This window comes from Calidris pugnax, unplaced genomic scaffold, assembly GCF_001431845.1.
Source record: "Calidris pugnax isolate Ruff unplaced genomic scaffold, ASM143184v1 scaffold143, whole genome shotgun sequence".
NCBI lineage: Eukaryota > Metazoa > Chordata > Aves > Charadriiformes > Scolopacidae > Calidris > Calidris pugnax.
The window spans coordinates 250,178-276,646 of NW_015090861.1; the positions used below are offsets into that span (position 1 = coordinate 250,178).

The 26,469-nt window shown below is 42.8% G+C and overlaps 1 protein-coding gene across 1 annotated transcript; it reads right to left on the reverse strand.

Moving 5' to 3' along the window:
- Window positions 1–64: 64 nt before the first annotated feature.
- PCCB (propionyl-CoA carboxylase beta subunit) lies at window positions 65–26,212 on the reverse strand. Its single transcript, XM_014944246.1, has 15 exons — window positions 25,813–26,212; window positions 23,949–24,068; window positions 21,655–21,723; window positions 19,884–19,940; window positions 16,375–16,488; window positions 13,727–13,837; window positions 13,232–13,340; window positions 12,185–12,305; window positions 8,756–8,837; window positions 6,796–6,919; window positions 5,423–5,530; window positions 2,855–2,955; window positions 1,623–1,721; window positions 1,375–1,468; window positions 65–315 (listed from the first exon to the last, which is right to left on the reverse strand). Exons 1-15 carry the CDS (start codon window positions 26,179–26,181, stop codon window positions 194–196), a joined length of 1,800 nt encoding a protein of 599 aa, XP_014799732.1. The 5' UTR covers window positions 26,182–26,212; the 3' UTR covers window positions 65–193.
- Window positions 26,213–26,469: the final 257 nt, after the last annotated feature.

Here is a 26,469-nt window from a genome sequence, read left to right on the forward strand (position 1 = left end):
GCAGGTTGTGGTGACTTAACCCACCAAAAAGGGCTTATAGAGATGAACCGATAAGACCCCAAAGTGTATGAGATACGTACTATGATTTATTCATGGTCATTAGCAAAATCAAAATGAAAAGAAATATTGCAGAGTGGACCTCCACTTCAACAGAGAGTATGTGTGTTCCAGCACGGCCAAGCCCCTCTGGCACTCACAGCGGGATGTTGGCGTGTTTCTTCCAGGGACTGGGCTGGGTTTTCCCAGCCAGCACCTCCAGGTCATGGCAGATGCGCAGGCGGGTGGTGGAAGGTTGGATGATATCATCAACAAACCCTGGAAAAAACAAAGCAAAACCAGCCCTGACCAACCATGAAGCATTTGCCCCTCGGCTTTCTGTAACCTAGGCTGTAATATACACTAGCAAAATCAGAAGAAATTTTGTTTTGTTAATTTAAAAATTAACAAAAAAATTTAAAATAGCCTGAAAAAGAAATATTCCCACCTCAATGGTTTTTAAATTAGAAACATTTGCTTTCTTAATTTTTGCAAAAGTTAGCAGACCAAAAATGTTAAGGAGGAGGCTTTACTCGAGTGAGTACTGCACCTGTAGCCGCAGAGTTTTAGAGATACCAGCTCCTTCCATCTCCTACCATTAGTCTGATGTAAAGATGGAGAAGTGTTGATTAGAAGAGACATCCCTTGACTTTGCACGTGCAGGAGTCTGGGTTTTTTCCAGCTCAAACAGCAGTAAGAGATACTCTGCTGCAAAACCAGAGGGAGCAGTACTGTATGTATTGGTTGTGGCGGAAAACAGCTTGGCTGAGTCTTTTCCCAGCTCTGTGGCACTATTAGCAGAATTTAAATGAAGTACAAACCAATTAACAGATCAAGCCAGCAAGACTGGAAACAGAGAGCTGATTCCAGAGTCTACAGAACCACCTTCTAGAGCACGGTGAATGCTTCAAAGCTAGAAGTAAAACTTGGAAGTAAGAACAATTGAAAAACTTACTCCAAAGACTCCCGGGGAACATCACTGAACTGAACTGGACTCTGACCCTTTCCTAAGGCCACTGGTCTGCATCTAGGACTGTCAGATAGATCATCAAATCTCCTGTACTTTTAAGGAAAAGGCTGAGTTTTGAGTTGCTTTCTAGTATCTATGAAATTGAAAATATACTTTTCAGGGCAGTCCCCACATCTCACCAGTCTCTTTCCTACTGAGGATGTGTTTTATGTCCAGATTTGGTTTTCCTTCATGTGGACAAGCTATGATTAGGCATCACCTTTCTTGCCTAAATAACTTACCCATTAGCAAAAAGCTGAATAGCTACAAATTTATCCATGTGCAACAGCAAACACAAACAGGGGACACAGTGTGTGAGATAACTGTACCTCTCATGGCAGCAGGAAAGGGGTTTGCAAACTTCTCCACGTATTCAGCCTCTCGATCTGCCTCTTTTCCTCTGAAGATGATCTGGACAGCACCCTAGAAAGATACACTCTCCAGGTCAGTGAAGTAATTCAGCCTGTTCAGGGAAAATCCCCTTTGTCTTCACCTCACCAGAGGCCAGGCTGCCTCTGGGCCACTGTAAGGACGCTGATGGCTACTGCACCCCGTGTGAGAGTCAGCCGGGATGTACCTTTGCGCCCATCACGGCCACCTCCGCCGTGGGCCAGGCGTAGTTTGCATCTCCTCGTAAGTGCTTTGAGCTCATCACGTCATAGGCACCCCCATAGGCCTGGAACAAAAAACCAAGGCATTAATTAGTGTGGACTGACCTCAGCAATAGCCTTATATTCCTCTTGCAGCTTTTACTATTCCAAAGACAAGCAAGTGGTGCTAAATTTGACCTGAAAGAGCATGAGTGTCTCCATTTTGCTACAACAATCTCTTAAGACTAGACATCTCTTCAACTAGGACCACGGAAGAACAAGGAAAGGGGCTGCTGGTATCTTAAGACCATTCTTGCTGGCAGACAAGATGCATGGATGTATACCTGGAACAGCAGGCCTCACCCTGCACCCCCTACGTGCACACACCAACCCCTCGGCGTGCTCCTGGCCAGGGAATTCAGCAGTGGGACACCACAGTGCTCCTCACAGCCAGCAGTGGTGGACAGACACCACAGAGCTATAGCCCATCTCAAGGCGTTACTGAGAACTAGAGCAAGGCTGCAAGCCTGGGAAGCAAAGGATGGCCATAGCCAGAGAAATCAGAGAAGGCAAAGGGACAGAAAGAAGGGAAAGTTCTTTTTTCTTTTTGGCCTAAGTCAAAAGCCCATCAGAAAATGGGAGCAAGGAAAAAGCTAAGCCTTTTAAGACCCAGAAGGTCCCCAGAGCTTATGGCAGTATGGTGCCACATACCTTATAGAAAAAGAGAAAGGAAGAAAATTAAGTAGACTATAGCAAACGCACGTGGAAGAAGAGAAACCGCATGAGGGCTAAATCTGCAGACAAAGCAGAAGGAAGACACAATCAGCACTGGTTTGGGAAAAGGAGAATGAAGTGGCAAGAATGGAGGAAGAAGATTTGCTGTGTGCAGACAGATGGCACGTGCTCAGCGAGACCAGCTGGGTGACAGAGGACAAATACTTGACCAAAGGCATTCCAGGGAGAAAGCAAAGAGCAGAAACGTGTCTTCAGAGGAGTGCGGAGACAAAAGGAATGAAGGAACAGCCTGAGAACAGAAGAAATGGCCTGTTGTAACCTGACATAAGAGGCATTACCAGATGGGACAGAGATGTGACAAGGACAGAAAGCAGAAGTGGGACAGATGGACAAAACTTCGTGTAACTAAAGTTGCTACTAGTGAAAACGGGAACTCTAGAAGTCACGGAACTGGTCTAGAACTCATGGAATGGTGCCAACTTACCTTCCTGGTGATGACAGTAATTTTAGGCACAGTTGCTTCTGCAAAGGCAAACAGTAGTTTTGCACCGTGACGTATGATCCCACCGTACTCCTGAGCTGTACCTACAAGCAACAAACAATTCTTTTCATTCCAGGGAATTCACAAAAAAAAAACAACCTATATGCAGTTGGGCAATTGCCATCATCCATTACCAGCAGCAAACCTAACAACAACCAGAGCCGTGTCAATGCCCAGGAGAAGGGAATATCCAGGCACAGTTCTCCACAAGATGCTGAGCAACCCTACGAAAAATCCCTCACCAAAAGCAGCATGTGTTTGTGTATAAGGTCACAGAACCAGAATACTCACCAGATGGTCTCTTCCTAGGAACAGAATACAGTTACATCATTTCCAAGACTCCCAATGTGACTAGCAGTGAAAAACACAACCTAGATTTGCTCCCCCAGAAACCCACTCTTCCAAAAGCCCTTTTTTCTAGACCATACTGAAAGGCAGCTTGGCTGCCATTACCAAACACCTATCCTGGTCTTCCTCCAAGCAACCCCAAGATGATGGAACCTGAAAAGACAGAGCATAAGTTCCTCTCTGAGGATTCCTGCAGCAGGTGTTTCTGGAGAACGGCCACACGCAGCAGATATGAACACATGTCATGCACGTTCTAGGGTGTCCACCACAGCTCTGCCCCAAACACAGGCCTTGCCGACTCACACTTGGAAACACCAATCCCATCTACTTTATTTCTAGGATTTCTGCATTTCAGACCACTGGATATAACTCTACAATTACTTTCTAGCAGTTTATCCACCTACTGACTTTTGCTTTCAGCACCTGAGGTAACCTCTTAGAGTACTTTGGGATCTTTGTAATGGATAATTGATTTATAGGGCTTTTTTTAATGTAATATTTTAAGTAAAAATGCTTTTGTGAGATTTTTTTTTAATAACATACTCGGTAGCCTGTTTGGTGGCTTGACTTTAATGCTTCCCCTCAAGTGTAATTGGAGTGTCTAATAATTTATGCCTACACTTACAACTGTCTGCGCTCAACTGCAATTTCACTTTTGGTTCTTGTGTCTCCCTCCAGAGAGCGGGACGTGCCAACCCTGCAGGGAACAGCCACCTCCTCTTGTCCCAAGCAGCAGCCTGACCACAGCTGGGATCTTCCACACAGACCCAGAACCTGGGCAGCACCCACAGACCCTGGGATCTAGTCACAGTCTTAGTTTCTAAGTTTCTTAGAACTTAAAAATGCCTCAAGTTTAACCTCAATTGAACTGGTTTTGAACTATTTACACTTTCATCCATGGCCAATTAACATAAACTCTTTTCTGGCCATATATTCAGCCTCAAACGTGTCCTAAATATATGCTTTTATCCAGCTAGAGGGTGTTGAACGGCTGAAATGTCATCTCTGTGCACAATTTTGTGGTTGGACTCTATGATCTCAGAGGTCCCTTCCAACCACTAAGATTCTGTGATTCTGCAATTGTTACATTGGGGGCTACTGAAAGCGTTTGGGTGACTAACGCTGAGAGATGTGACCTGTTGTGATGGATTCTTTCTTCTTCTCTACTGAACAGGGAGAGGAGGTGACCCACCACCCTTGCAATTTTTTACTTAAACTGAAATTTGTAATGCCAATGTACTAACCTTGCCAAACTCCTTAAAATACAACAGTTTAAGATCGGTGTCAAGTCTCAGATCTCCTCTCTTTACCTTTCTCTACTTTTATTTATCTTCCATCTATCCGCTTTCAAACCCACATTTTACTATGCAATATTAAGTTACTGCTTTTCATCAGCTCTATGGAAATAGCTTTGTTCTTGGATTCTGAGATACTGTCCAAATCTGGATTGGTCTGTCAGCCAAGGAGGGTGTCTCTAGAGCAGGAGAGAAAGGGAAGAGGAAGGTTCCCTTAACACCTTCTGTACGGCCTCGTCGTTAGAACACCCAAAATACACTGTATTAGAGAAAGAACTGGAATGTTGACCAGTGACATTTTGATGCTTTGGTATCTGTAGAGGCCTTGAGGTAAACCTTGTTTTATACAACAGTTTTAAACTTATAGTCAATTGTATGAAAAATTTAGCATGTTTATCAATATAACATTTATATTCCTCTCTCAACCTGTTATCAGATCGTTTTAGCACTAACTGCTCATATAGCCCATGCTGAAAATAGTCTCATCTCAGACCTCTCCTTACTGATTGGCTCAAAGCTTCTCAATCACAAGCACATCCCACACCATTTATGACACGGGCACCATCTCCAGGGAATGCAGGTTTTTTCTCTTGGACAGGCCACAGTCAGAGCTTTGCAATTCTGCTGGAATTCCAGCCAGCAGGACAGAGCTTTCCAGAGTGTGATATACCCACCCTCATCCCTGGCAAACTGGTCATCCCAGCGTGTCTACAGGCTGCTAAACACAGTTTCTGTCCCAAAAAGTGTGATTTTAAAACTTGGCTTAATTAAGTCTACTACGGTAAAGGTCTTCTCACAGAGTTTTTAAAATGGGTTATTAACACCACCACCACCCTGTCAGGAGCTGAAATATAACGGCAAGACATACCTGGCAAAAATCCAGGAACGTCCACAAAAGTAATCAGTGGTATGTTGAAGGCGTCACAGAAACGCACAAAGCGGGCTCCTTTCACAGAAGAATTTATGTCTAAGCACCCTAAAGTTAGAAAAACAGGTGTCAACGAGTCCAGTGATCTGCTAATGGCAGTAATTCAAGGCAGCCTCAAAATCACACTCTATTTTAGCTGTATTGTCTTCTTAAAACAAAAGCAAAGCTTATCTGGAGATCATGCAGAGAATCTGCAATGAAGTTTTGCTGTTAGAACTAAGGTTGGGCACAAGCTACATTCAACAGGCACTCAGTCTGTTTTTGACAGCTGTGTGTAGAGACTTTCTGTCATAAAAAGCAGCAGTTTAAATTCAATATACTCTCATAATTTAAAATATTTTTCTGCTATTTCATCTTTATGACTGATCTGAAAAATATCAATATTGACAGACTACAGAATTCTACATTTAAAAAAAAAAAATTCAATGGTCCACTAACATTTTGAGAAAGATCAGCATTTTTCATGAACACACTGCAACATATTTCTGTTCTGTTTCAGTGCCATTTAGAATTTTATCATGTGCTACTGTATGAAACCAAAACACATTTTGTATAAAAGCATCTATGTGAAGCATTAAAAATGTTTGTTCCAACTGAGAATATCAACTAAAGCAATATTAAAACCTGCTGGCTATCTGGTATCTTGACAGTCATATCTGGTAAAGATTACAAAAGAATAAAACGTCATACCAGATCATCTCATTTTCCTAAGCAAAAAGACACAACAATTAAAAATAAGGAGCAAAACAAAGGTCTGGTTTGGTGAAAGTCACTTCAGAAATTACCTGGTTAAGCAGAGAAAGCAAAATCCCTCAACAGTTAAAAAGGACGTTGTACCTTCATATCTAAATTATTTGAGGTCAAGAGCCTCACACTTGTATGTCTGAAAGCTTTGCAGTGTACTAGCTATAGCAAGGTGACAAAAAAAAACCCAAACCACAAGTTACCTCACTCTACAGAGGAGTTTTAATTCTTCTAATGCTATGGCAGTAATTAGGCAGTTTCTGTATTATGTTTAATCCAGTTAATTGCAAGCTGCTGCCAAATAAGCGGTGGTCCTCTACCCACCCTGTTTATGTGTTCCTATCCCTCGTGCTGCATCCATCAGTCATTTAATTACCTGTGAGCAAGATCTCCTTGTTGATCCACCAAAGAAATTAACTGGTTTTCAGTTATTTTTAATGTGATGCAAAACATAAACAGTTCATCTCGGAGCCAGATGATGGGTGGGGAAAGCATGGGGAGAAACACAAAACATGGGGGAAAAAAAAAAAAAAAAAGAGACAAAGCAGAGAGGAGGCACAACCTCTAACCTGATGCTACTTTGGGTTGGTTGCCCACTATCCCAACGGTTCGTCCGTTCATCCTGGCAAATCCAACAACAATGTTTCTGGCATAGGCAGGCATGATCTCAAAGAATTCCCTTTCGTCGGCAATCTGCAAGGGTGAGAGGTAGGCAGAGCCCTTAGGAGGTCAGATATATATATATTATATTCACAGGCAAACAAATAATAAAAAAAGAGGTCCTAAATTTCAGATGTTAGGGAACTTCTTTCTCACAACTGAATTCTCAGCAGGCTACACTTTCAAAGAACAATTTCCAGTGATGAAAAGCAAAGAGTACTTCGGGGAGCTCAGAAATTCTCCATGAGATGTTTAATATTTACTCATTTCTTTGCAAATTCAGAGCACTTCATTAAGAGAGGCCAACCCAGCGTGCTGCGCTGCACACGTGTCCCCAGTGCCACCGGATACAGTGGAGGATGGAGAAGCTCTTTTATCTGCAGTGGAAGAAAACACGTGTGACATCAAACATCTGTGTCTGGACCCACCACTCCCCGGTGGCTGCGCTTCCCTCTGGGGCTGAAGTCACTCTGCAAAGTGACATCCACCGGTGTATAAAGCAGTTATCAACATTCACACATTCAAAAGGGATCATAATTATACACGGAGCAGTAGCGACACCTATACATGGCTGCCTGGTGTTTTCTACTAAAATTCCTGGTTTTTAACTGTTCATGACAACTTTGCCTTGACGTACTGCAGTTGGTCTCAGAAATGACTGGCGGAGGCAGCTGAAAAGTTGTGAAAAATATAAGTATTATTAAAGTAATTTTATTTCTTTCCTTAGTGCTTCTCAAAGTCCGTGAGAGGGTTTATTATTTTCCTAATTCACTTAAGCAGGTTTTTTAAATGCCACCTTTTAACTTGTGACAGGTAGCAGAAATTCAGAACTGGAGAACCCAGAGATTAAAAACATCCTGAGTTTGCTTTCTCCACTAAGAGGAGTCTAAATGCAGCCAGCTGCAAACTCAAACGTGTCAGCTGAATGAAATAGCAAAAAGGGAAACATTTGTAAAGGTCCTACAAACACAGCTGAGCTTCCCCCCCCAATTTGTACGTGCTGCCTGTGGCAGGGAGTTCTTGTCAGCTTCGTCATCCACTTCAGAACCCTGGCTGAGGTGGAAGCAGCAGCTGGAAATTTTAATAGTCAAAATTTGGACTCTCAGGGTGCTGTAGAGAGGGCTGTAACAGTTTTCTGTGATAAAAGTTACAACAGTATTCTCTGTCCAAGCATTTGTAATGTATTAAGTTTTTAAAACTGGAAAAGTTAAGTACTCAGAGTCAAGGCAAGAGAATTACCAGCATTGCCTACGCTGCTTTAATAAAACCTCCATTATTTATACATTGCAATATTGCCTTTCAGGTTTTTTTTAAAAAAATAGCCCAATATTTCCTTCCCTGCCACCCTCCCAGGAGATCTGCCTCCTTAATGAAACTTTCACATTGCAGTATCCGAGCTTCTGAGTGCTTGACTTGTAATTAAATATATATATATATATTCTTGTGTTGTCTGAGTACATAACTGTCTCTTACAATAAATAGAGAAAGGTAAATCTTTGCATACACTCTATATATTTTATAAACAAGTGACCAAATTCAAGATTCAAATAACAAGGTGCAGGGAGGAGGGCATGTGATAGAACTAAAGATAAGAGGGAGGGGATTTCGACCTCAGAGAAAGCTGAATTACAGCATCCTTCACGTGTACAGTTATGCACTCAGTGTATGACGCATCCTCAAAACAAGTCTTGGGATTCCTTTCACCTGCTAAAATCTTTTTTTCCTGCAGTTTTTGTTGTCCCTTCATTCATGGCTATTACGCAGGTAAAAATAGTAAAAAAACAAAAATCTCCTCAGTACCATTCTATTAGTTTCTTCCAATTATTTCCACACAGAATATAATATACCAGGTATTAATCACAGACTTACGGAGTGTATGATATCCAGCATGTCGTAGGCTTTAGTAGATTCAATGGGGACAACTGTGTCCAGCTCAGGAACCAGACGGTCACTGCAGAAAATAACCAAGTGTGAGCAATGGTCCTTACAGCTGGACTGGAAAAATGGTTTCTCCCAACAGCAGAGCAAGGTTTCTGGTCGTGTATCTGGATCTACAGCACATTTACAGCTCTGACCATCTTACAGAATCATAGAAGGGTTTGGGTTGGAAGGGACCTTGAAGCCCATCCAGTCCAACCCCCCTGCCCTGGGCAGGGACATCTCCCACCAGACCAGGTTGCTCCAAGCCCCATCCAGCCTGGCCTTGAACCCCTCCAGGGATGGGGCAGCCACAGCTTCTCTGGGCAACCTGGGCCAGGCTCTCACCACCCTCACACCAAAGAAGTTCTTCCCCAGATCTCATCTCAATCTCCCCTCTTTCAGGGTCAAACCCTTCCCCCTCCTCCTAGGGCTCCCCTCCCTGATCCAGAGTCCCTCCCCAGCTTTCCTGGAGCCCCTTGAGGGACTGGAAGGGGTTCCAAGGTCTCCCCAGAGCCTTCTCTTCTCTGGGCTGAACAACCCCAACTCTCTCAGCCTGTCCTCCCAGCAGAGGGGCTCCAGCCCTCGGATCATTTTCATGGCCCTGTGCTGGACCCGTTCCAACAGCTCCATGTCCTTCCTGTGCTGAGGACTCCAGAGCTGGACACAGTGCTCCAGGGGGTCTCACCAGAGCAGAAGGGCAAAGAGCAGAGTAGAGGGGCACAGTTCATCACACTTCATATATTGTATGGTGTAGGAAACCATTCCAGCCCTGTTTCCCCTGTCACTAAACATGTGCTCTCAGCTTCCTCAGTTTCATGCCCACGTTTAAAGAATCCTTGCTGTTACTCTGCCTAACTCACCAACGATGTGCTTCATCGTTGGACCTTCGTGTAAAGGTCCATCGTGTGGACCTTTACATTGAACCAAACCTCTGCCTCCCTGTTAGCAGCTGACACCAGCAGTTACCTCCACCTTTGATCATATCAGCTCCATTAAGGACCTACAAGTGTAAAAATTTACTGGGTCCTTGGATTCAGTCACAGACCCAACAGGAGGGTGTCAATTTTTATGAGTCACCACCGAAAAGGCTTCAGGGAGTATTATATTTGTGCTATTCCATAAAAATGCTGATCTGTATTTGTTATAAATGGCGTTTCGGTGGAGTTCTTACTGAATTCCTATTTTAACAATGCCGTGATTTAGGACATTTACAACAATACAACACAAGGCTCTAGACACCCAATTTGAAACTGAAGGAAGTGATCTGCAGTTCGTCAAGATCAGGGGAAAACTAATAATGCGAGCCCCAGGCTGTCCCTGTGCTCCCTCACACACACAGGACCAGAGAGGCACAACTCCTTGCCGAGAGAGTAGGAGACACATCTATTCATAGAATAAAACCGGCAGCAACGCTTCAAGTATTTTCTCCACATGATTAAGGGTATGGCTTGCAAATATTTCCATAAAATGATATAATGAAACCTTAATCTGATGAAAGCAATTAATTTTAACATACTAAACCCCAAGCTACAAAAGATTCTAAAACTTTTTCTTGTCCACAGAATGTGCTCTAAGTTCTCTCCATTACCTGTGGTATCCCCAAAGGATAAGGAAAGTGGAAAAAGGAAAATTATTGCTCCCATAAATTCACAGGGCTGTAGAGCACTGAGGGAAATTATAAGGGCATTAAAATTAATAACTACCATCAAAATGAAGACATTACCCAGGATATCACAAGTTTTAAAATCTGCAAATCATCACAGATAATATCTGGAGCTTGCTAACAGAGTCACTGGACTTCAGAGGCTGAGAACTGTGTTTCTTACAGATCCCACTTATCAGGAAGGAACTGCTGCTGCTCATCATCAAAAGAGTCATCTGAAGCCTGCCACTGCCACTCTCACCCAGATTGATACTGGGTTTCGTTCAACAGAAAAGGGAAACTGCACTCAGTTACCAAGAATTGACAATAACCTCCTCCAGAAATCTGTATGCAGGTTTCAGAAAGGAAATTTGATTATAGTCAAAGACACATAAAGGTAAAAATCCCACCACACAATATACTAAATGCAACAAACTAGATACCCTTCAAAGGTAGAGAGCATATTCACCATCAGTCAACTTGGTACTGTAAGGAATCTTCTAACTCCTTAGAACCCGATCCCTGACATCAAAAACTCTGACAGAAGTTTCAGCAACCAAGACTGATGTTTTTCAACACCACAAAGAACCTACCCACCCAGAGAAACAAAAATCCAACAGACAAAACAAAACAAAACAAACCCCATCAGCTTCTGGACTTAACAAGGAAGAAAAAAGTACGCTTAATTTAATTTTTATTATTCATGGAAATTTTTTTGTGGTGTCAAAATGATGCAGAAAGAAAGAAATGACTGTAGAGGGATGGGCTTTGACTGGAGCAGGGGTAGGGATCAAACACAGCAATTCTAAGTGAAAGGAGTCGATTAAGATGTCAGTATGTCCAGATGAAATATTACCCGTGTAAGCATTAAGGCCACAAATAGAAGAAATATTTGGGATGCTGCTATAAAATCAGGCAAATTTAACAAATAGATCTGTCTTCGCATGTACAGGGACTACTAAACTGAAGTTCTTAGTACAAATTATTGAGCATTTATTACACTGTTATCCTCTAATAAAGTAGCTGGTGCTATGTAAGAGACTGCTTCCGTGAAGAAAATCAAGAATTAATCTCACACCTTAGTAGGTACAACGTAACTGACAGCTTCTCCCATGAAAATAAACTGCCTATTATAAGAAACATTGATTAAAAAATCCAGACTGTTGTTTCTATAATGAAATTAAAATAACCCATTCAAGTCTATAGAGGGTAATTATCCCAGTACAGCTTGTTGAATGCCTACAAGGAACATGATAAACTCAGAGATAATCCTCCCAGTCTACAAATTCACCTAAGAGATTTGCTTTGGTTTGTCACTATCAAACCAGAACAGTCTTCCAGTTTAATAAACACCTAAAGATCCACATCTTAGAAAAATTAGGACAAGTGATTAGTTGACCCAACTGACCATTCTCCAAAAGCAATTGGCAACTGCTTTGACTCCACTGACATGCTCTGTCTTTAACACCACAAGCAAGGCTGCCTGCTCAGCCAGCCCCGCACCAGCTCCCTGGCTCTCCCTCTATCTCTGGAAAAATTCTCTGATAAAAGTCCAGACAGTCAACATTTTTCTCCTCTTGAAATGACTCGAGTCCTTCCTTTGTTGTGTTGCCAAGCACACAATGAGCCTGACAGACAAGTACCTCCTTGTTGCTTCCCCACCACCAACCTTCACAAACAGAATTTACCCAACAGGTCAGAGACCACGTCTCTGCAGCCAGTCAGTCTCCTCTTACCTGGGATCGTGGCATTCCCGCACCGGAGCTGGATCACGGTTGCTGAGAGGTAAATAATTAAAGAACTCTCGGAGATTAAGTAAAGCATCTATATCATTCTCAAAGGCTCTGTGTGCGACTCCTGGAAATAAACAGTTAAGCAGTTATTGACCTTATTTTGCAAGGTTTTATTTTCAAGATGTACCAATAAAGATACAAAGAAGTAACGGGAAGAATTTTTAAGCCTGAGCTATTAACCATCAGGAGTTTTAAGCCACCCCATTTGACCAGCTAAAAATATCTAGAAAATGTGTGGCTGTATCAGACTTCCCCCTTAACGAGTCTGGATTGTTGAGCTCCTATTTAAAATCCTGTAAACTGGTTTATCAGCCATCACAGATTGAATTCTGGAATTCAACCCAGGTTACTGTGCTGCGCTCAAGCTTTGGACCACAAGTTCTTCTGTAAAGGCTGGATGTGAGCAGCGTCTCTGTGTGTGGTTTTGGTTCATCATCAGTTCAGTTCAGACAGAATTTGAGATCCCACAGTAATTTTGAGCCTCAAGCTCAAAACTCATGAGTCACCAAGTTTTCCCAGAGGGGAGAAAAAAAAAAAAGAGAAAAAAAAAAATAGCACTTCATCTCACACTGCCACTTGGTTTATAGCTAAGAAGTTCAATCAATCGTGTTTGTAAGCAAACAAGGGATTGTTAAGAATCTTTCAACCCATGCAAATTTCTGGACAATAAACAAGAAAACCACCCCAAGCCTGATTTGCTAAGCCTTACCCTCCAACAATCTTCCCACTTCTGGAATCTTTTGTGGATTTGCTACGTTCTCTGCCAAATCCAGAACCCTCCCACACTCCCACTTTTCCTATTCTGTTTTCCATTATTTCAGTACAGGGCAAGACAGCCTTATACAGTGTAAGATCTGCAAGTTTTATCACTTAGTCTCTTGACAGTCGTGACTACAAAAACCTGCATTAGACAATCAGCTGTTTAGCTACAACTATGTCATTTACTTTAAAGAATCTACAGTATTGTTAAAAAAACTACCCAGCTCTCACCAGATACAGCAGTGTGTGTCTTCGCACCCCCAAGCTGCTCTTGGGTGACATCTTCATTGGTAACAGACTTAACGACATCCGGGCCAGTGATGAATAGATAGGATGTATCCTGGGAGAGGAGGGGGAAAAAGCAAAACCACACAGTAAATGCTAGGCCCAAGCTGCAAAAGCACTGAAGGAAAAGCCACTGTCTCTAGAAATTTGCCCCAACATAAGAAAACAGTAGAACATGGTCAAATTTCTTAAAAGTCCTTAGTGCATTATATTAAAAATCCACAGAAAATGCAATTATTCACAGGTTATTTGGGAAAGTTATTCTTGGTTTTCATGAAAAATAAGATTCATTCCAAGTAGGAGACCGTGTCAAAAATACCCTTTCACATGGGGTTAGTTTGCATCTGATCAATCATGAAATCATAGAATTGTCTAAGTTGGAAGGGACCCTGAAGATCATCTAATCCAACAGCAAAAGGTCAAAATATACTGCCCCCTTACCTTCACCATGAATGTGAAATCAGTTAAAGCGGGCGAATACACAGCTCCACCAGCACAAGGACCCATAATGAGGGAAATCTGTGGAACTACCCCAGAACACAGAACATTTCTCTGCAACAACAACAAAAAAAGATGCAGTAACCAGACTCAGACCCGTTCAAATCAATGGTATCTCAGCAGTACCAAAATCCCAGCTGGAACACCAACTGGCCACAGCTATCTCTGTAGGGTTCTAGAGTGCCTTTCCTCCTACTCACAGCCATTCAATGTAAAACAGGATTCCTGGGTGTCCGTTTAAAAGTTGAACAATCACTATGGCAGACACAGAATGACTTTACAATTTAAATAACACCCCACATTTAAAAAAGCATCTGTTTGGATTGCAAACAGAGACTCTGCAAGCCATGAGTGGCCTCATTTCCTTATGTTAATGTTACACAAGACATTGTCAAATGCCTTATTAAAAATGCCTTATTAAAATGAGCTGAGTTGACATTTATTGCTTCTTCCTAGAATGCCTGTTACCTTACGAGGACAGGTTAGTGAAACAAGTTCACTGACACGTTTTGCTGTTTTCTGGCAGCTTATATATGGGTTAATTACTTACTTCAAGGCTTTTCCAGACACCTAAGTTCTTCTTAAAACAGACTTCACTATGCACATTCAGACTACTGAAAACGTACTAGTGTATTTGAGCCCAGACTTTTTTTCCTGCCATACCAGTATTTGCAGGGAACATTGCAGGATTCATTTTCAAAAACCACTTTTCTTCATCTCATGGACTCAACAACCATTTTGAAACATGATTTCATAGATGCAGAGATGTACACGTGCTTCCAAGTGTTCCCCACCACAAGTGGGCACCTATTACTCAGAAGAGCCACACTACATCTCTGTTGCTTCAGGAAAACCATCGCAGGCATTTAATGTGGTCTGCAAGACCACAAGGCTCTTCTGCAAAAGTAACAGGCAATCTGTAGCCCAGACCTACCTAACTTGGAGCCAAATCAAGATGCCAAATATTGCTACCTCTCTGCGACTCCAGAAAAAAATCCCTAATGGGAAATGATTACCAAAGGGGCAGATCTCCAGGGAAGTCCAGCCAAGGGACAACAACTTCACTTCCATGTTCCTTGGCATTTTACATCCCTTAAGCCACTGAAAAGGCTTGCAGGAGCCAAGACCATCTTTTAAAACAAGACGTCTAAGTTTTACCCAAAAAAGTGCATCTTTAAGTCCATGCACAGATTCTGCAAGAATTCAGTCACGAACAGGAGAGGACAGCTTGTTTTATTTACTGAGAGAGAACGTCTTGATGCAAATAGAACCAAAATCATTTTCACAGTAACTGCGCTCAGTTCCATTCAAATCAACGGTATCTCAGCAGTACCAAAATCCCAGCCAGAACACCAACTGGCCACAGCTATCTCTGCAGAGTTGTAGAGTGCCCGTCCTCCTACTTGCAGCCATTCAATGTAAAACAGGGGTTCTTCGTGCTTTGTTCCTGGGTGTCTGTTTAAAAGTTGAAATATCACTGTGGCAGACACAGAATGACTTTACAATTTAAATAACATCCCACATTTAAAAAAGCATCTGTTTGGATTGCAAACAGAGACACTGCAAGCCATGAGTGGCCTCATTTGCTTATGTTAATGTTACACAAGACATTGTCAAATGCCTTATTAAAAATGCCTTATTAAAATGAGCTGAGTTGACATTTATTGCTTCTTCCTAGAATGCCTGTTACCTTACGAGGACAGGTTAGTGAAACAAGTTCACTGACACGTTTTGCTGTTTTCTGGCAGCTTATATATGGGTTAATTACTTACTTCAAGGCTTTTCCAGACACCTAAGTTCTTCTTAAAACAGACTTCACTATGCACATTCAGACTACTGAAAACGTACTAGTGTATTTGAGCCCAGACTTTTTTTCCTTGAGAGAACAGGCACTTGATGCTTCTGATCCAAGTTTCTCAAGTTTTCTTCAAGTACATAGGGTTTGATTTACTTTAAGTCCCTCTTTCTGCAGTGGAAATCTTTCATCTTTTATCAGCCCTATTGAAAATAAATCTGCTGTATGAAATTCTTGTCTGTATTTCAGAGGAGACATGGAGACAGCTGGTAGTGGATCACAACCATCAGTCACCTAACAAAACACCCTCTGAACTCCAGCCTGTCCACCTGTCTCAGAAAGAGAGAGAAACACTTGACAGAAATTACATCCTGACACACACAATCTATACTTAAGTGTGAATCAGAAAGTTAAAAGAGTTGCTTGGGGGGGTTCTTCCAATTAAGTAAATTGCCTGTTCTTTCATTCTTACGACAAAGAGCACTATACAGTGAGACTCCTACAGAGCTGTACATTGCATCACAGTGTTTTACAAGGCTCAGCATTACCCTTGTTTAACACGAGTAAATGAAACAAACAGGTACAGTTATTTGCCCAAAGCCAAGAAGAGAACCAAGAGGACAGCTCAGGTCTCACAAACCCCCAAATATGCCTCCTTTTCTCTACCAGGTGACAGTGGCTGAAATAGGATGATGATAACCTAAAAGTTTACTTACAAATACAGACTTTATTAAAGAAAGACTTTGTCCAATCTTTGTGGATGCCAAGCTTCCGGGTCACCCAGCAGCAGACTTACCAAAAATATATCTGCGTAGCCTGCCAAGGACTCCACTCCCTCCTGGATACGGGCTCCTCCAGAGTCATTCAGCCCAATCACGGGGGCTCCGACCAGGGCAGCTTGATCCATGATCTGGTGATGAACACAAACTCCTCGTTATTGACCCAGCTAAGCCAAACTCCCAAAGCAACCACCTCCTGAAATGTACATCCCCTAGAAAAAAGAAATCCATTTGTGCCAGGATTTGAACTGCCTACAAAGCACTCAGCTTCTCCTTTATTTTTATTAACTTTCACAGTCACTATCTTCTTACTGGGGTATTATGTTTTGACTCTTCAGACTGCAGGCTAGAAGATACACTTTTAATCCCTCTCACAACCTTTAATATCAATCTGCCTTACTAGCTGTGCATCTCCATCACTGCACTATCCAAACCCTGCACCAAGTGACACAAACACAGGAGTTTGGACCAGAGAAGTCCAATCTATCTCTGTTCATAAGAAGTATCAACCACACCTTAAACCCTCCTTTATTCAAGTCTAATCTGATCTTAAAAGTTTATTGCAGTGGTGATTGTGTAATCTCCCTAAGCAGTGTGTTCTAATGCTTGATTATCCTTCTTAGAAGTTCTTTGAGAAGACTAAACTAAATCTTTCCTCCGGAAATTTAGAAACAGTACTTCTGTCTCGATATATAGTAGACAGGGAAAGCAATTAACAACCCTTTGCCTCCACCTTCATAAACATCCAAGCACCTCAACTCTTCCTTCAGTCTTCTCATTTCCCTTCATGTTTATAGACTAAGCACCACAACTCAATCACGTTGTTCTTCCTACATTGTATTTTCTAGATCTCTGATCATTTTGGTTACTTGCCTCAAGATCGTAAGCCTGTGTTGGAGTATTACATTAGTGGGAGGATTGATTTCCTTACATTCCTTGCACAAAGTATTCCTGCTTATTAGATCCCAGTAAAACGTTTGCCATTTTAGTAACACTACAGCACAGACAGATTATGTTACGATCTGCTTTAACATTAAGATCTGCTTTAGCTCCTAAATAATTTTCTCTAAAACTACACAGTCTGTCAGTCCCCACTTTGAATTTCAAAGTTGCTTTCGGTGCCCTTTCAATCTTTGTTACAGAATTATATCTTAATTCAGACAATCTTTATCTTCTTAAGCTTTTTTTAAACTCCAGTCCTGTGTTTCAGAGTGCTTGCAGCATCAACCTTGAATTTTATATTGCCTAGAAACACAGTAACTGCGCTCAGTTCCATTCAAATCAACGGTATCTCAGCAGTACCAAAATCCCAGCCAGAACACCAACTGGCCACAGCTATCTCTGCAGAGTTGTAGAGTGCCCGTCCTCCTACTTGCAGCCATTCAATGTAAAACAGGGGTTCTTCGTGCTTTGTTCCTGGGTGTCTGTTTAAAAGTTGAAATATCACTGTGGCAGACACAGAATGACTTTACAATTTAAATAACATCCCACATTTAAAAAAGCATCTGTTTGGATTGCAAACAGAGACTCTGCAAGCCATGAGTGGCCTCATTTCCTTATGTTAATGTTACACAAGACATTGTCAAATGCCTTATTAAAAATGCCTTATTAAAATGAGCTGAGTTGACATTTATTGCTTCTTCCTAGAATGCCTGTTACCTTACGAGGACAGGTTAGTGAAACAAGTTCACTGACACGTTTTGCTGTTTTCTGGCAGCTTATATATGGGTTAATTACTTACTTCAAGGCTTTTCCAGACACCTAAGTTCTTCTTAAAACAGACTTCACTATGCACATTCAGACTACTGAAAACGTACTAGTGTATTTGAGCCCAGACTTTTTTTCCTGCCATACCAGTATTTGCAGGGAACATTGCAGGATTCATTTTCAAAAACCACTTTTCTTCATCTCATGGACTCAACAACCATTTTGAAACATGATTTCATAGATGCAGAGATGTACACGTGCTTCCAAGTGTTCCCCACCACAAGTGGGCACCTATTACTCAGAAGAGCCACACTACATCTCTGTTGCTTCAGGAAAACCATCGCAGGCATTTAATGTGGTCTGCAAGACCACAAGGCTCTTCTGCAAAAGTAACAGGCAATCTGTAGCCCAGACCTACCTAACTTGGAGCCAAATCAAGATGCCAAATATTGCTACCTCTCTGCGACTCCAGAAAAAAATCCCTAATGGGAAATGATTACCAAAGGGGCAGATCTCCAGGGAAGTCCAGCCAAGGGACAACAACTTCACTTCCATGTTCCTTGGCATTTTACATCCCTTAAGCCACTGAAAAGGCTTGCAGGAGCCAAGACCATCTTTTAAAACAGATTTCTGCTTCCCAGAATTCAGCCCAATAAGAAAAACTGGAAGTGAGACAGACACCACACCACCCAGCCAGTCTTTTTTGAGCTCTCCACTGCCCAGGCTGCAACCTCAAAGACTCTGAACCCCAAAGCAACTCATGCATCCAGAGCCTTCAACCTCTGGAGCCTACCACTGACATTGATGCCAACCAAGAACAGTACCGACTAGGGGGGACTCACATTGTTTTCTAGTCCTGCTACCAGCACTCTCCCTGCTTCTTTAGAAATAAGAGACCAAAAAAACCAGCAGAAAGCACCCCATCGTTCAAGTACCGTTATATCCCTCCCTAATAAAAAGAGACACTGCAAAGCTCCAATGAGAATGAGTAATATCTAGTCTTTCCCAATATTGAGACTTGGTAAAGCCAAGTAGTTATTATCCAGCCCAAAGTCTTTGTGTTTTCCAGTTTTATACCTCCTCACTGCTGAAAAGTCTCTGCCAAAATGTAGTTATTTCCATCAGAAGAACAGGCCTTGTGCACTAAAAACCTTGTTTCTGATTCCCTAGCAAGAAAATTCGGGAAGTTTTCACCAGCCCACACCACTGACCACTCATGTACAAAAAAGTTGTTGTCTTCCTCCTCCCTGGGATGCAAACGCCAGTTTTTCCAGTGAGACAAGCAGATAAATGAGAATAAATAGCCACAAGTGCTTGATAACAGAAGCTCCGAGTATCGAGGTGACCTCCAAGTTGTAAAACTGTTTATCTTCAGATTGTTTACTTGTTACATTTGCTTTTTATAAATACTACACACTTCCACATAGTACTGTTTATAGGAAAATGTTTCTCCCAAGTGATTTCACATTTTCTCCAGTAGACAACAGCCAGTTAATTTATATTTGTACTTTGCAATCTCTCTTGTCTTTGGTAGCACAGCAGAAAAGGCAACTTTATTAAGAAAAAAAAAAAAAAAGTGAGTCTTACTTGGAAAAGCTCCCTTACAGTTGAAAAGCTTCCAAAGGGACCCCTCTGCTCACCTGTGCTTTCACATCTTAACTGACATGAGGAGACAGGCATTTTTAGGTTGCTATGACACACACCAAAGTCCACTAAAGTCAGTCACAAATAATTTTTTCCAGAGTCATTAACACAATAAAATAATAATAAAAAAAAATACTGTCAATTTTTTGGTTTATTTTCTCCTGTGAAGTATTACCTTGCAGATCTTCTGGGCATGAGCTCCAGATAAGCTACCTCCAAACACAGTGAAATCCTGGAGGGAAAACAAATTTTCAGATTAAGGAAGGAATCATTTCAGTTAAATGTTGCAAGTAAACAGTACAATCCTGCACTGCTCTGTATTTGGTATGCTGCTCCAAAGCAACCCAACTTCTTTACCATGGCCTGCAGATCAATCCGGTCCAACCCAAGCCTTCTTTACAAGCAAAATGATCTTTTATACACATTTGCCAGCAGCTTCTATTTAAAATCACAAAATTACTACGTCTCATTTGCTTTTATTTTTTTTTCCTTCACAGAAACATTCTCTTTTTCTATAAAGACATGCTCCCCTTCATGGACATTATCAATACTGGAGTAGCCTGGAGAAATTCCACCTGTGAGGAGAGTCTCACTGCAAGGGGAAGCAGGATGAGATGCCTGCAAACAGGCAGAAATCAAAAACTGAAAAATATGCCACTGTGAGTTATGCTTGAAGAGTCAATTATTCTTTTATGGGTGCTAAAGGGACTACTGTCAGCCAAACCTGCCTGTTGGTCCCCACAGTAAGGTCTTGAACAAGCAACACAGGGGACTGGGACTGATTGAGAAGAGAAAGGGGATATTGACACCTACTGGCATCAAGAGAGCCCAGAGCCAACTTCTGGTGAGTTTCTCTGATGTATTCCCACTGAGTCTTACTCTCAAAGAAGCCCTAAAAACTGCGTGGGCAGAGAAGGGCATGACTATGACCAGCAGTTGAACCAAGAAGAAAGGAACACCTCACGTGGCAGCTTGATTTGGAAGGGAAAAAGGTCTTTAAATATAAGTATATTAAAAAAAAAAAAAAAAGGTGTATCATGAAGGGACACATGACACATTTAAATTCTTTTAGTAGAAAAACTGCTCTCTACTTGTGTTCTGTGTTGGGCTCCTATCTTATGTTAAGGCCCACATAACAGTGTCCTTCCCTGGAAGAACTACATGTCCAAGACAAAAAAGGCAGGGTGTATGACTCGCTCCAAGGTCACAGAGCAACAATCATTTTGGCCATGATAGCAAATTGAACAAAGGCTACTTTGTGACCCAGAAGAGAGGAGCCAACCATCTGAAAGAAGGTCTTTCTTTCACTGTGTTAAGACTAACCAAGATAAAACTTTAGCTGCGGTGTTTCCTCTAAAGTATTTGTCTTTTAATACAGAAAGTATATTTTAACATAAAAAGTATATTTTTATCTATTTATACAGTATCCCTCACAATCTGAGAGATCAAATCTGAGAAACAATTCAAGGTTGCTCAAGTGCCCTCTATCATGAATTCCACTCATTGCAATTCCAGTTGTCATCTCCAGCAAACAGCCCCTGCTCTGCAGCTTGAAACCCTCAAAACAGTTCTCAGAACCCACAAAGTTCCTCCACTGACACTTGTGGGACTCCCCCAGTCTCTCAGCATATCGCCATCCAATGATATTATGCGAAAGAAATAACAGTTTCATTTTTTCAAAACATTCCCACTGGCTCTGCATTCACTGCTCTTTTCTCCTCGCCCTTCCCACAACTGCATCTCTCACCCAACAAAGTTTTTAGAAATGCTTTTTTGCTTTTTCTTGTCTGAGGGTGCCCTGCTTCCTCCCACGGGATGTTATGTCTATCTTATGCTTATTGGTAGAAAGTAAACAGGTACGTTACTGCATGGCCACACTGAACTATTGTGAATTTTTTTCAAAGGATAAGTTCATGCTATTTAAAAAACACCCCGCAAAACCATACCTGACTGAAAACATAAGCCAGTCTCCCATTAATCCGTCCACGGCCAGTCACCACACTGTCTCCAGGATACTGCATTAAAAAAACCCAAGTCAATTAATTAAAAATAATAATTTTTAAAAAATCAAAGCAGCAACCATGCCCACTAAAAACCCCCTCAAACTTATATTGAGTCAAAGCTAAGACTGAGTCTCTGAAAGGACTGGTCTCTCATGTTTGCAGTGGGGGGTCCCACAAGGATTTCCCCCAGCACTGGAAAGAAGAACAGGAGGTAACACCACATTTTAGTTGTGCATTAGTGTAAAGATTCATGAATTTTGCAGTTCCCCTTCAAATTTCAGCACATCTGGAGTTAAGGAAAATCATGTCCTTAGAGACAGGATGTACCTTTTATTAGGACCAGCTGATGTTTTTGAAAGAATGGACACAGCACACAAACCTTTCTTGATGTGTTGATACAGGGAAAAAAAGAAAACAACCCTGGAAAGGTCAAGAAATTTAACTAGTCACCCCAAATACTTCAACTTGATCTGTCCCTTTTTTCACCCTGTGAGTAAGGGAAGAGGAAAGAGCTGAAAGAAGAAGTGGAACCTGCAAATCTTAAAATCTGCTTACCTATGTTGTCTCACTTTATAGTAAAGAAAACATACAGAAGTCTTTCAAGACTTCAAGTAGGAAAGAAACTTTACTGAGCTGTCATAAAGGCATCCCTGGCATTTAAATGCTTTTTGCTGTTTGGTATGGGGAAAAAAAAAAAAAGAACATATTGTGCACTCTAAGGGCCATTTATGCTCAAGGTGATCTGTTCTCTGGAAGGTCATACCAGTGTGGGGCCTTTTCCCAGGCTGCAGACAGCACTCTTGGTTCCTGGCACACAGAACAGCAGGAAACACACCTGTAGTTCCAGCCACTGTCTCGCACAGATGACTACTAAAAGCCCAAGCAGCCCACAGAGTGGCCTGGATGTGAGTACGAGTCTCACCCTACCTTCAGAAAGTTCCAGGAACTCGGAGAAATTCAATAGTAAACTAATATTCCACCTCACTGGCCACAGTTAGGTCATCTGTTGTGAAACTGCTCTGTAAACACAATCTGCAGCTCACTGAAAGGTGAGTTCTGAAGGACAAGGAAAAAATTAACCCTCTTGTCACTCTCAGGACTTTGCTGCTCCTCCTATCTTCAGAAACAGCCATTTGTTACCAGCACTGTGCGATGCAGGATGAGAGGCAACAGAGCCATTATTTCAGTTTGCTGGGAACAGAGTGAAAAATTACTTAAAGAATGTTTGCTTGTACAGTCAGCAGGAGGGAGAGGTCTAGCACGACATCCTTCCCAGCACAAAGTTCCATCAGTCTCCTGGCTACCAAAACAAATCCTTCACCTTTGCCAGTTCCCAATGCCCCAGCTGCTCCTGCTGGAAGCCTGCTGATCCCTCCCTCATCCATAAGATGCAGCAGCTTGAAGGACTGAACTGGTTTAAGATCTGCATGAACAGGAGTTGTAGACATTGTGGACAGCATGGGGCAGTGGCTCACACGGAGCAGGTTCTCACCACACCCCAAACCAGGATATTCCACAGCAAATCAGGCCTTTTGCTACAGGAAGATTCACATGGAACAGACACATTGGCATTGAACCTACACATCCCAGCACTGAACTGCAACAAAACAGCTCTCCCATGTAGTGATTTAACAGACATCGATGTTATGGTGAAAGATTTTGGGGAGCCATAAATCTTCCCTCTACCTGATGAACCTCATGTATCACGTTGGTTTAGGATCCATAGCCCAGTATCTGAAATCTGCATAAGCAAGCAGATTACAACTCGCTAACAGACCAGTATGAATGTTTGAATTTCCAAACAGATCAGATTTCAAGACCCTAAAGGATTTTTTGACTCTGTAGTCTGGCAGGCATAAATATGGATCTAAGTTATTTCAGCCTATAACTCTCATGTCACCTGGAGAGAGGCAGAAGTATCCACCCGTATTTGTTCTTCATATCTGACTTGAATGACAAACCTGTAACAACAAAACTCTGAGGCCTCCTATTATTTAAAATACAAATCTAAGACAATATCCGGGGAGGTATTTGAACAAAATAGGTGACCTTATAAAAAAGGTATCGAGTTTAGATAATGGAAAAGTAAACCGTGTAAGCTGTTAAATGGAAAATGAGAATAACAAAAAGAAATTTGCAAAACAAACAAAAAAAAATCAAAAGTAATTACATGCAAACAGAAGAAACTATTTTCAACCAGAGGACAAAGAAACAAGAATTATATGAAATAAAAATACCTTATTCTTACTAGAGTCCATCCCAAAGTCAGAACACCTATGTTCCACAAACATGTCATATTCATCAAAACTGTCGGGGTCCAACAGCAGAAGAATCCGTTCTCTTGCAGTGAGCTTTCCCTGAAACAAAGCAAACACCAATTAATATAGCCATCAGGTGGATCTGGCTTGAAACATGACCACCAGCAGATGTAGTTTAATCAAACATAACCTCACTTGGTCTGCTAAGTTTGGCCCATTAAGCAACTGCGTGCCCCCAAAGCTGGAAATAGCCTATATAGTGATTACCCTCCTTAAAAACAAACATAACGCGAGCCAGACTTTGAAAAGTCGACTGACTTATTGGAACAGCACTACCACAAGATAAAAGAAACAATCTCAGGGTCTTTCCAACAAGACGTAACAGCATCACAGCTATTTTTGCCTATACAGTTAAATGCCTCTGTTAAGGCCTTTGTTCTATTCTTAAACATGGCATCCTTCCACAGCTAAACCAGTCCTTACCAACAGTTCAAGGCTCAATCCACCACGCTCGATATTTGACTGCAGCAAATGAGAGGAAAAAAGGAAACACGACAGCCTGCAGGGATTTTTCTGACAAAATCCTTTTGTTCTTTTTTCTGTTGGGCACGCAAGGGTAGAGTAAGGGCCAAGAATGTAATCAATTGACCAGTTATGCATGTCCCCTGCTCAGTACTAATGATGTCATGCAGTAATAAACGACTGCAAAGTTCTTTTTATCTTAACCTTCCAAACAAATTTGTTATTTCCAACCCAGGTACGTATCTGTCCATGTCAGGGCACCTAGGTTGCTTTCTTTAGATGATATGTCCCTCCCTCAACGTGATGTTAAATCATAGCTCAGCTTCTTTGCAAAACTTCTGACCCGTAGATCAAAAAGTTCCTGAAAAATCAACAAATGCAGATAAGCCATACATTTAATTTGTAGAAAATATATGACATAAGATGTTTGAGGCCCCTAGACACGCAGAGATGCTTGCACATTGGTCTGACAGTGTCCTGAATGTAACTGGGTAAGCCTGTAACTCTTTTTGGATGTTGTATAACTGCAGGAGGGAGACTCCTGATGGGCAAACTGCTCATTCATGTAGTCTTCATGTGAATGGCTATTACCACCTCCTTGATGCCTTCAAGTCATCGTGTTACCACTAGGTCCATGCTCTGAACAGAAAAGACATCCCAGCAAGACACAATAATAATAAATAGGAAAACTGTGTTGCCACCTCCCTCAGCATTGCCTAAATTCTCAACAATAGAGGCAAGAGACTCAAAATCCAGCTGTTGTCACCCTTCCCATCTGTCTTTTCCTCTGCCTTATTTCCACTTCTTCTAGCTCTTTGCTCTCACTTTCTTAGGAGACCAGCCGAGCCTTGCAGGGGCAGTGTGAAGGCTGCAGCTGTGCTGGATGGCACACCTCCAAGCCCAGCAAAGCGTTAAGCAACCTACAACTTGCCATCACATGACAGAATTTGCAAGTTTTTCCTCATACAAATGCATTATAGCCAATCTGGTGACAAAGGTGATTGTAAAGGAGTTTGTAGGGTATTTTTTCCCTGCCCGCAGTAACAGGTAACGCAGTCTCCAACGCCCCTTCAGTGAAGCTCCCCCGCAAAGGGCCTCTGAACCGCAAGGCAAAGCCGCCCCCGGTTGCCCGCACTCCGCCGCTTCCCCTCTGACGGCGGAAGGTCCCTCCGGTTTAGCACCGCCCCGTTCCTACCCTACAGACAGCGGGTCTCCCGGCCCGGAGCCTGGGGGGGGGGCCGCCGTGCCGGTGGCGGAGGTGAAGCCCCCCGCCGTGAGGTGGGGAGTAGGGGGGGGTAGGAGGGGTGTACCGGCGGCTCACCCGCTTGTGCTGCGCGTCGATGCGGGCCTGCCCGCCGCCCAGGAGGGCGGCGCGGCGTTTCTCCTCGATGCGCTGAGGCACGGAGGGCGGGGGTCCCCCCGAAGCGACCCGCCGGTCCCCGGCACCGGCCCGGCACAGCGGCGCCCCCGCCGCCCGCCGCAGCACGCGCAGCGCCGCCATGTCGTGAGCCAGGCGGCGGCGGCAACAACGGCGCCTGCGCGAGGCCTTGGCTCGGCGCCCCCGGGCGAGGCGGCGAGCGGTACCGACCCCACGCTCGTCCCGGGGCTCGCGGGGACGGGGGTGCCGGTAAACGCGGTGCCCTCCCGCCCGGGAAGGAAGGGGGGGGAGCAGCCGGATGGGCGCTGCCATTTTCGGGTGGCCCCCGCCGGACGCGAACCCCGGGGTGTCCTCCTTAATGGCTTTTGTCTCTGAGCGCGAAGGTCTGAGAGGAAACGCATCGGCTCTTCCCCAGTCTCCGTTTTGGGGAGATGAGGTAGCTTTGGGGAGATGAGATGATGTAGCTTTGGAAAAGCCCCTGGGACTGTGGAAAATCAGCATTTGAGGGGCAGAGACGGGGGCAGAAGTGTCCAGCCCCGGAGCTCGGCCGCCCGCTCGCCCCTCTGAGCGCCAGAAAGCATTTGTTATGAAAACGCTACC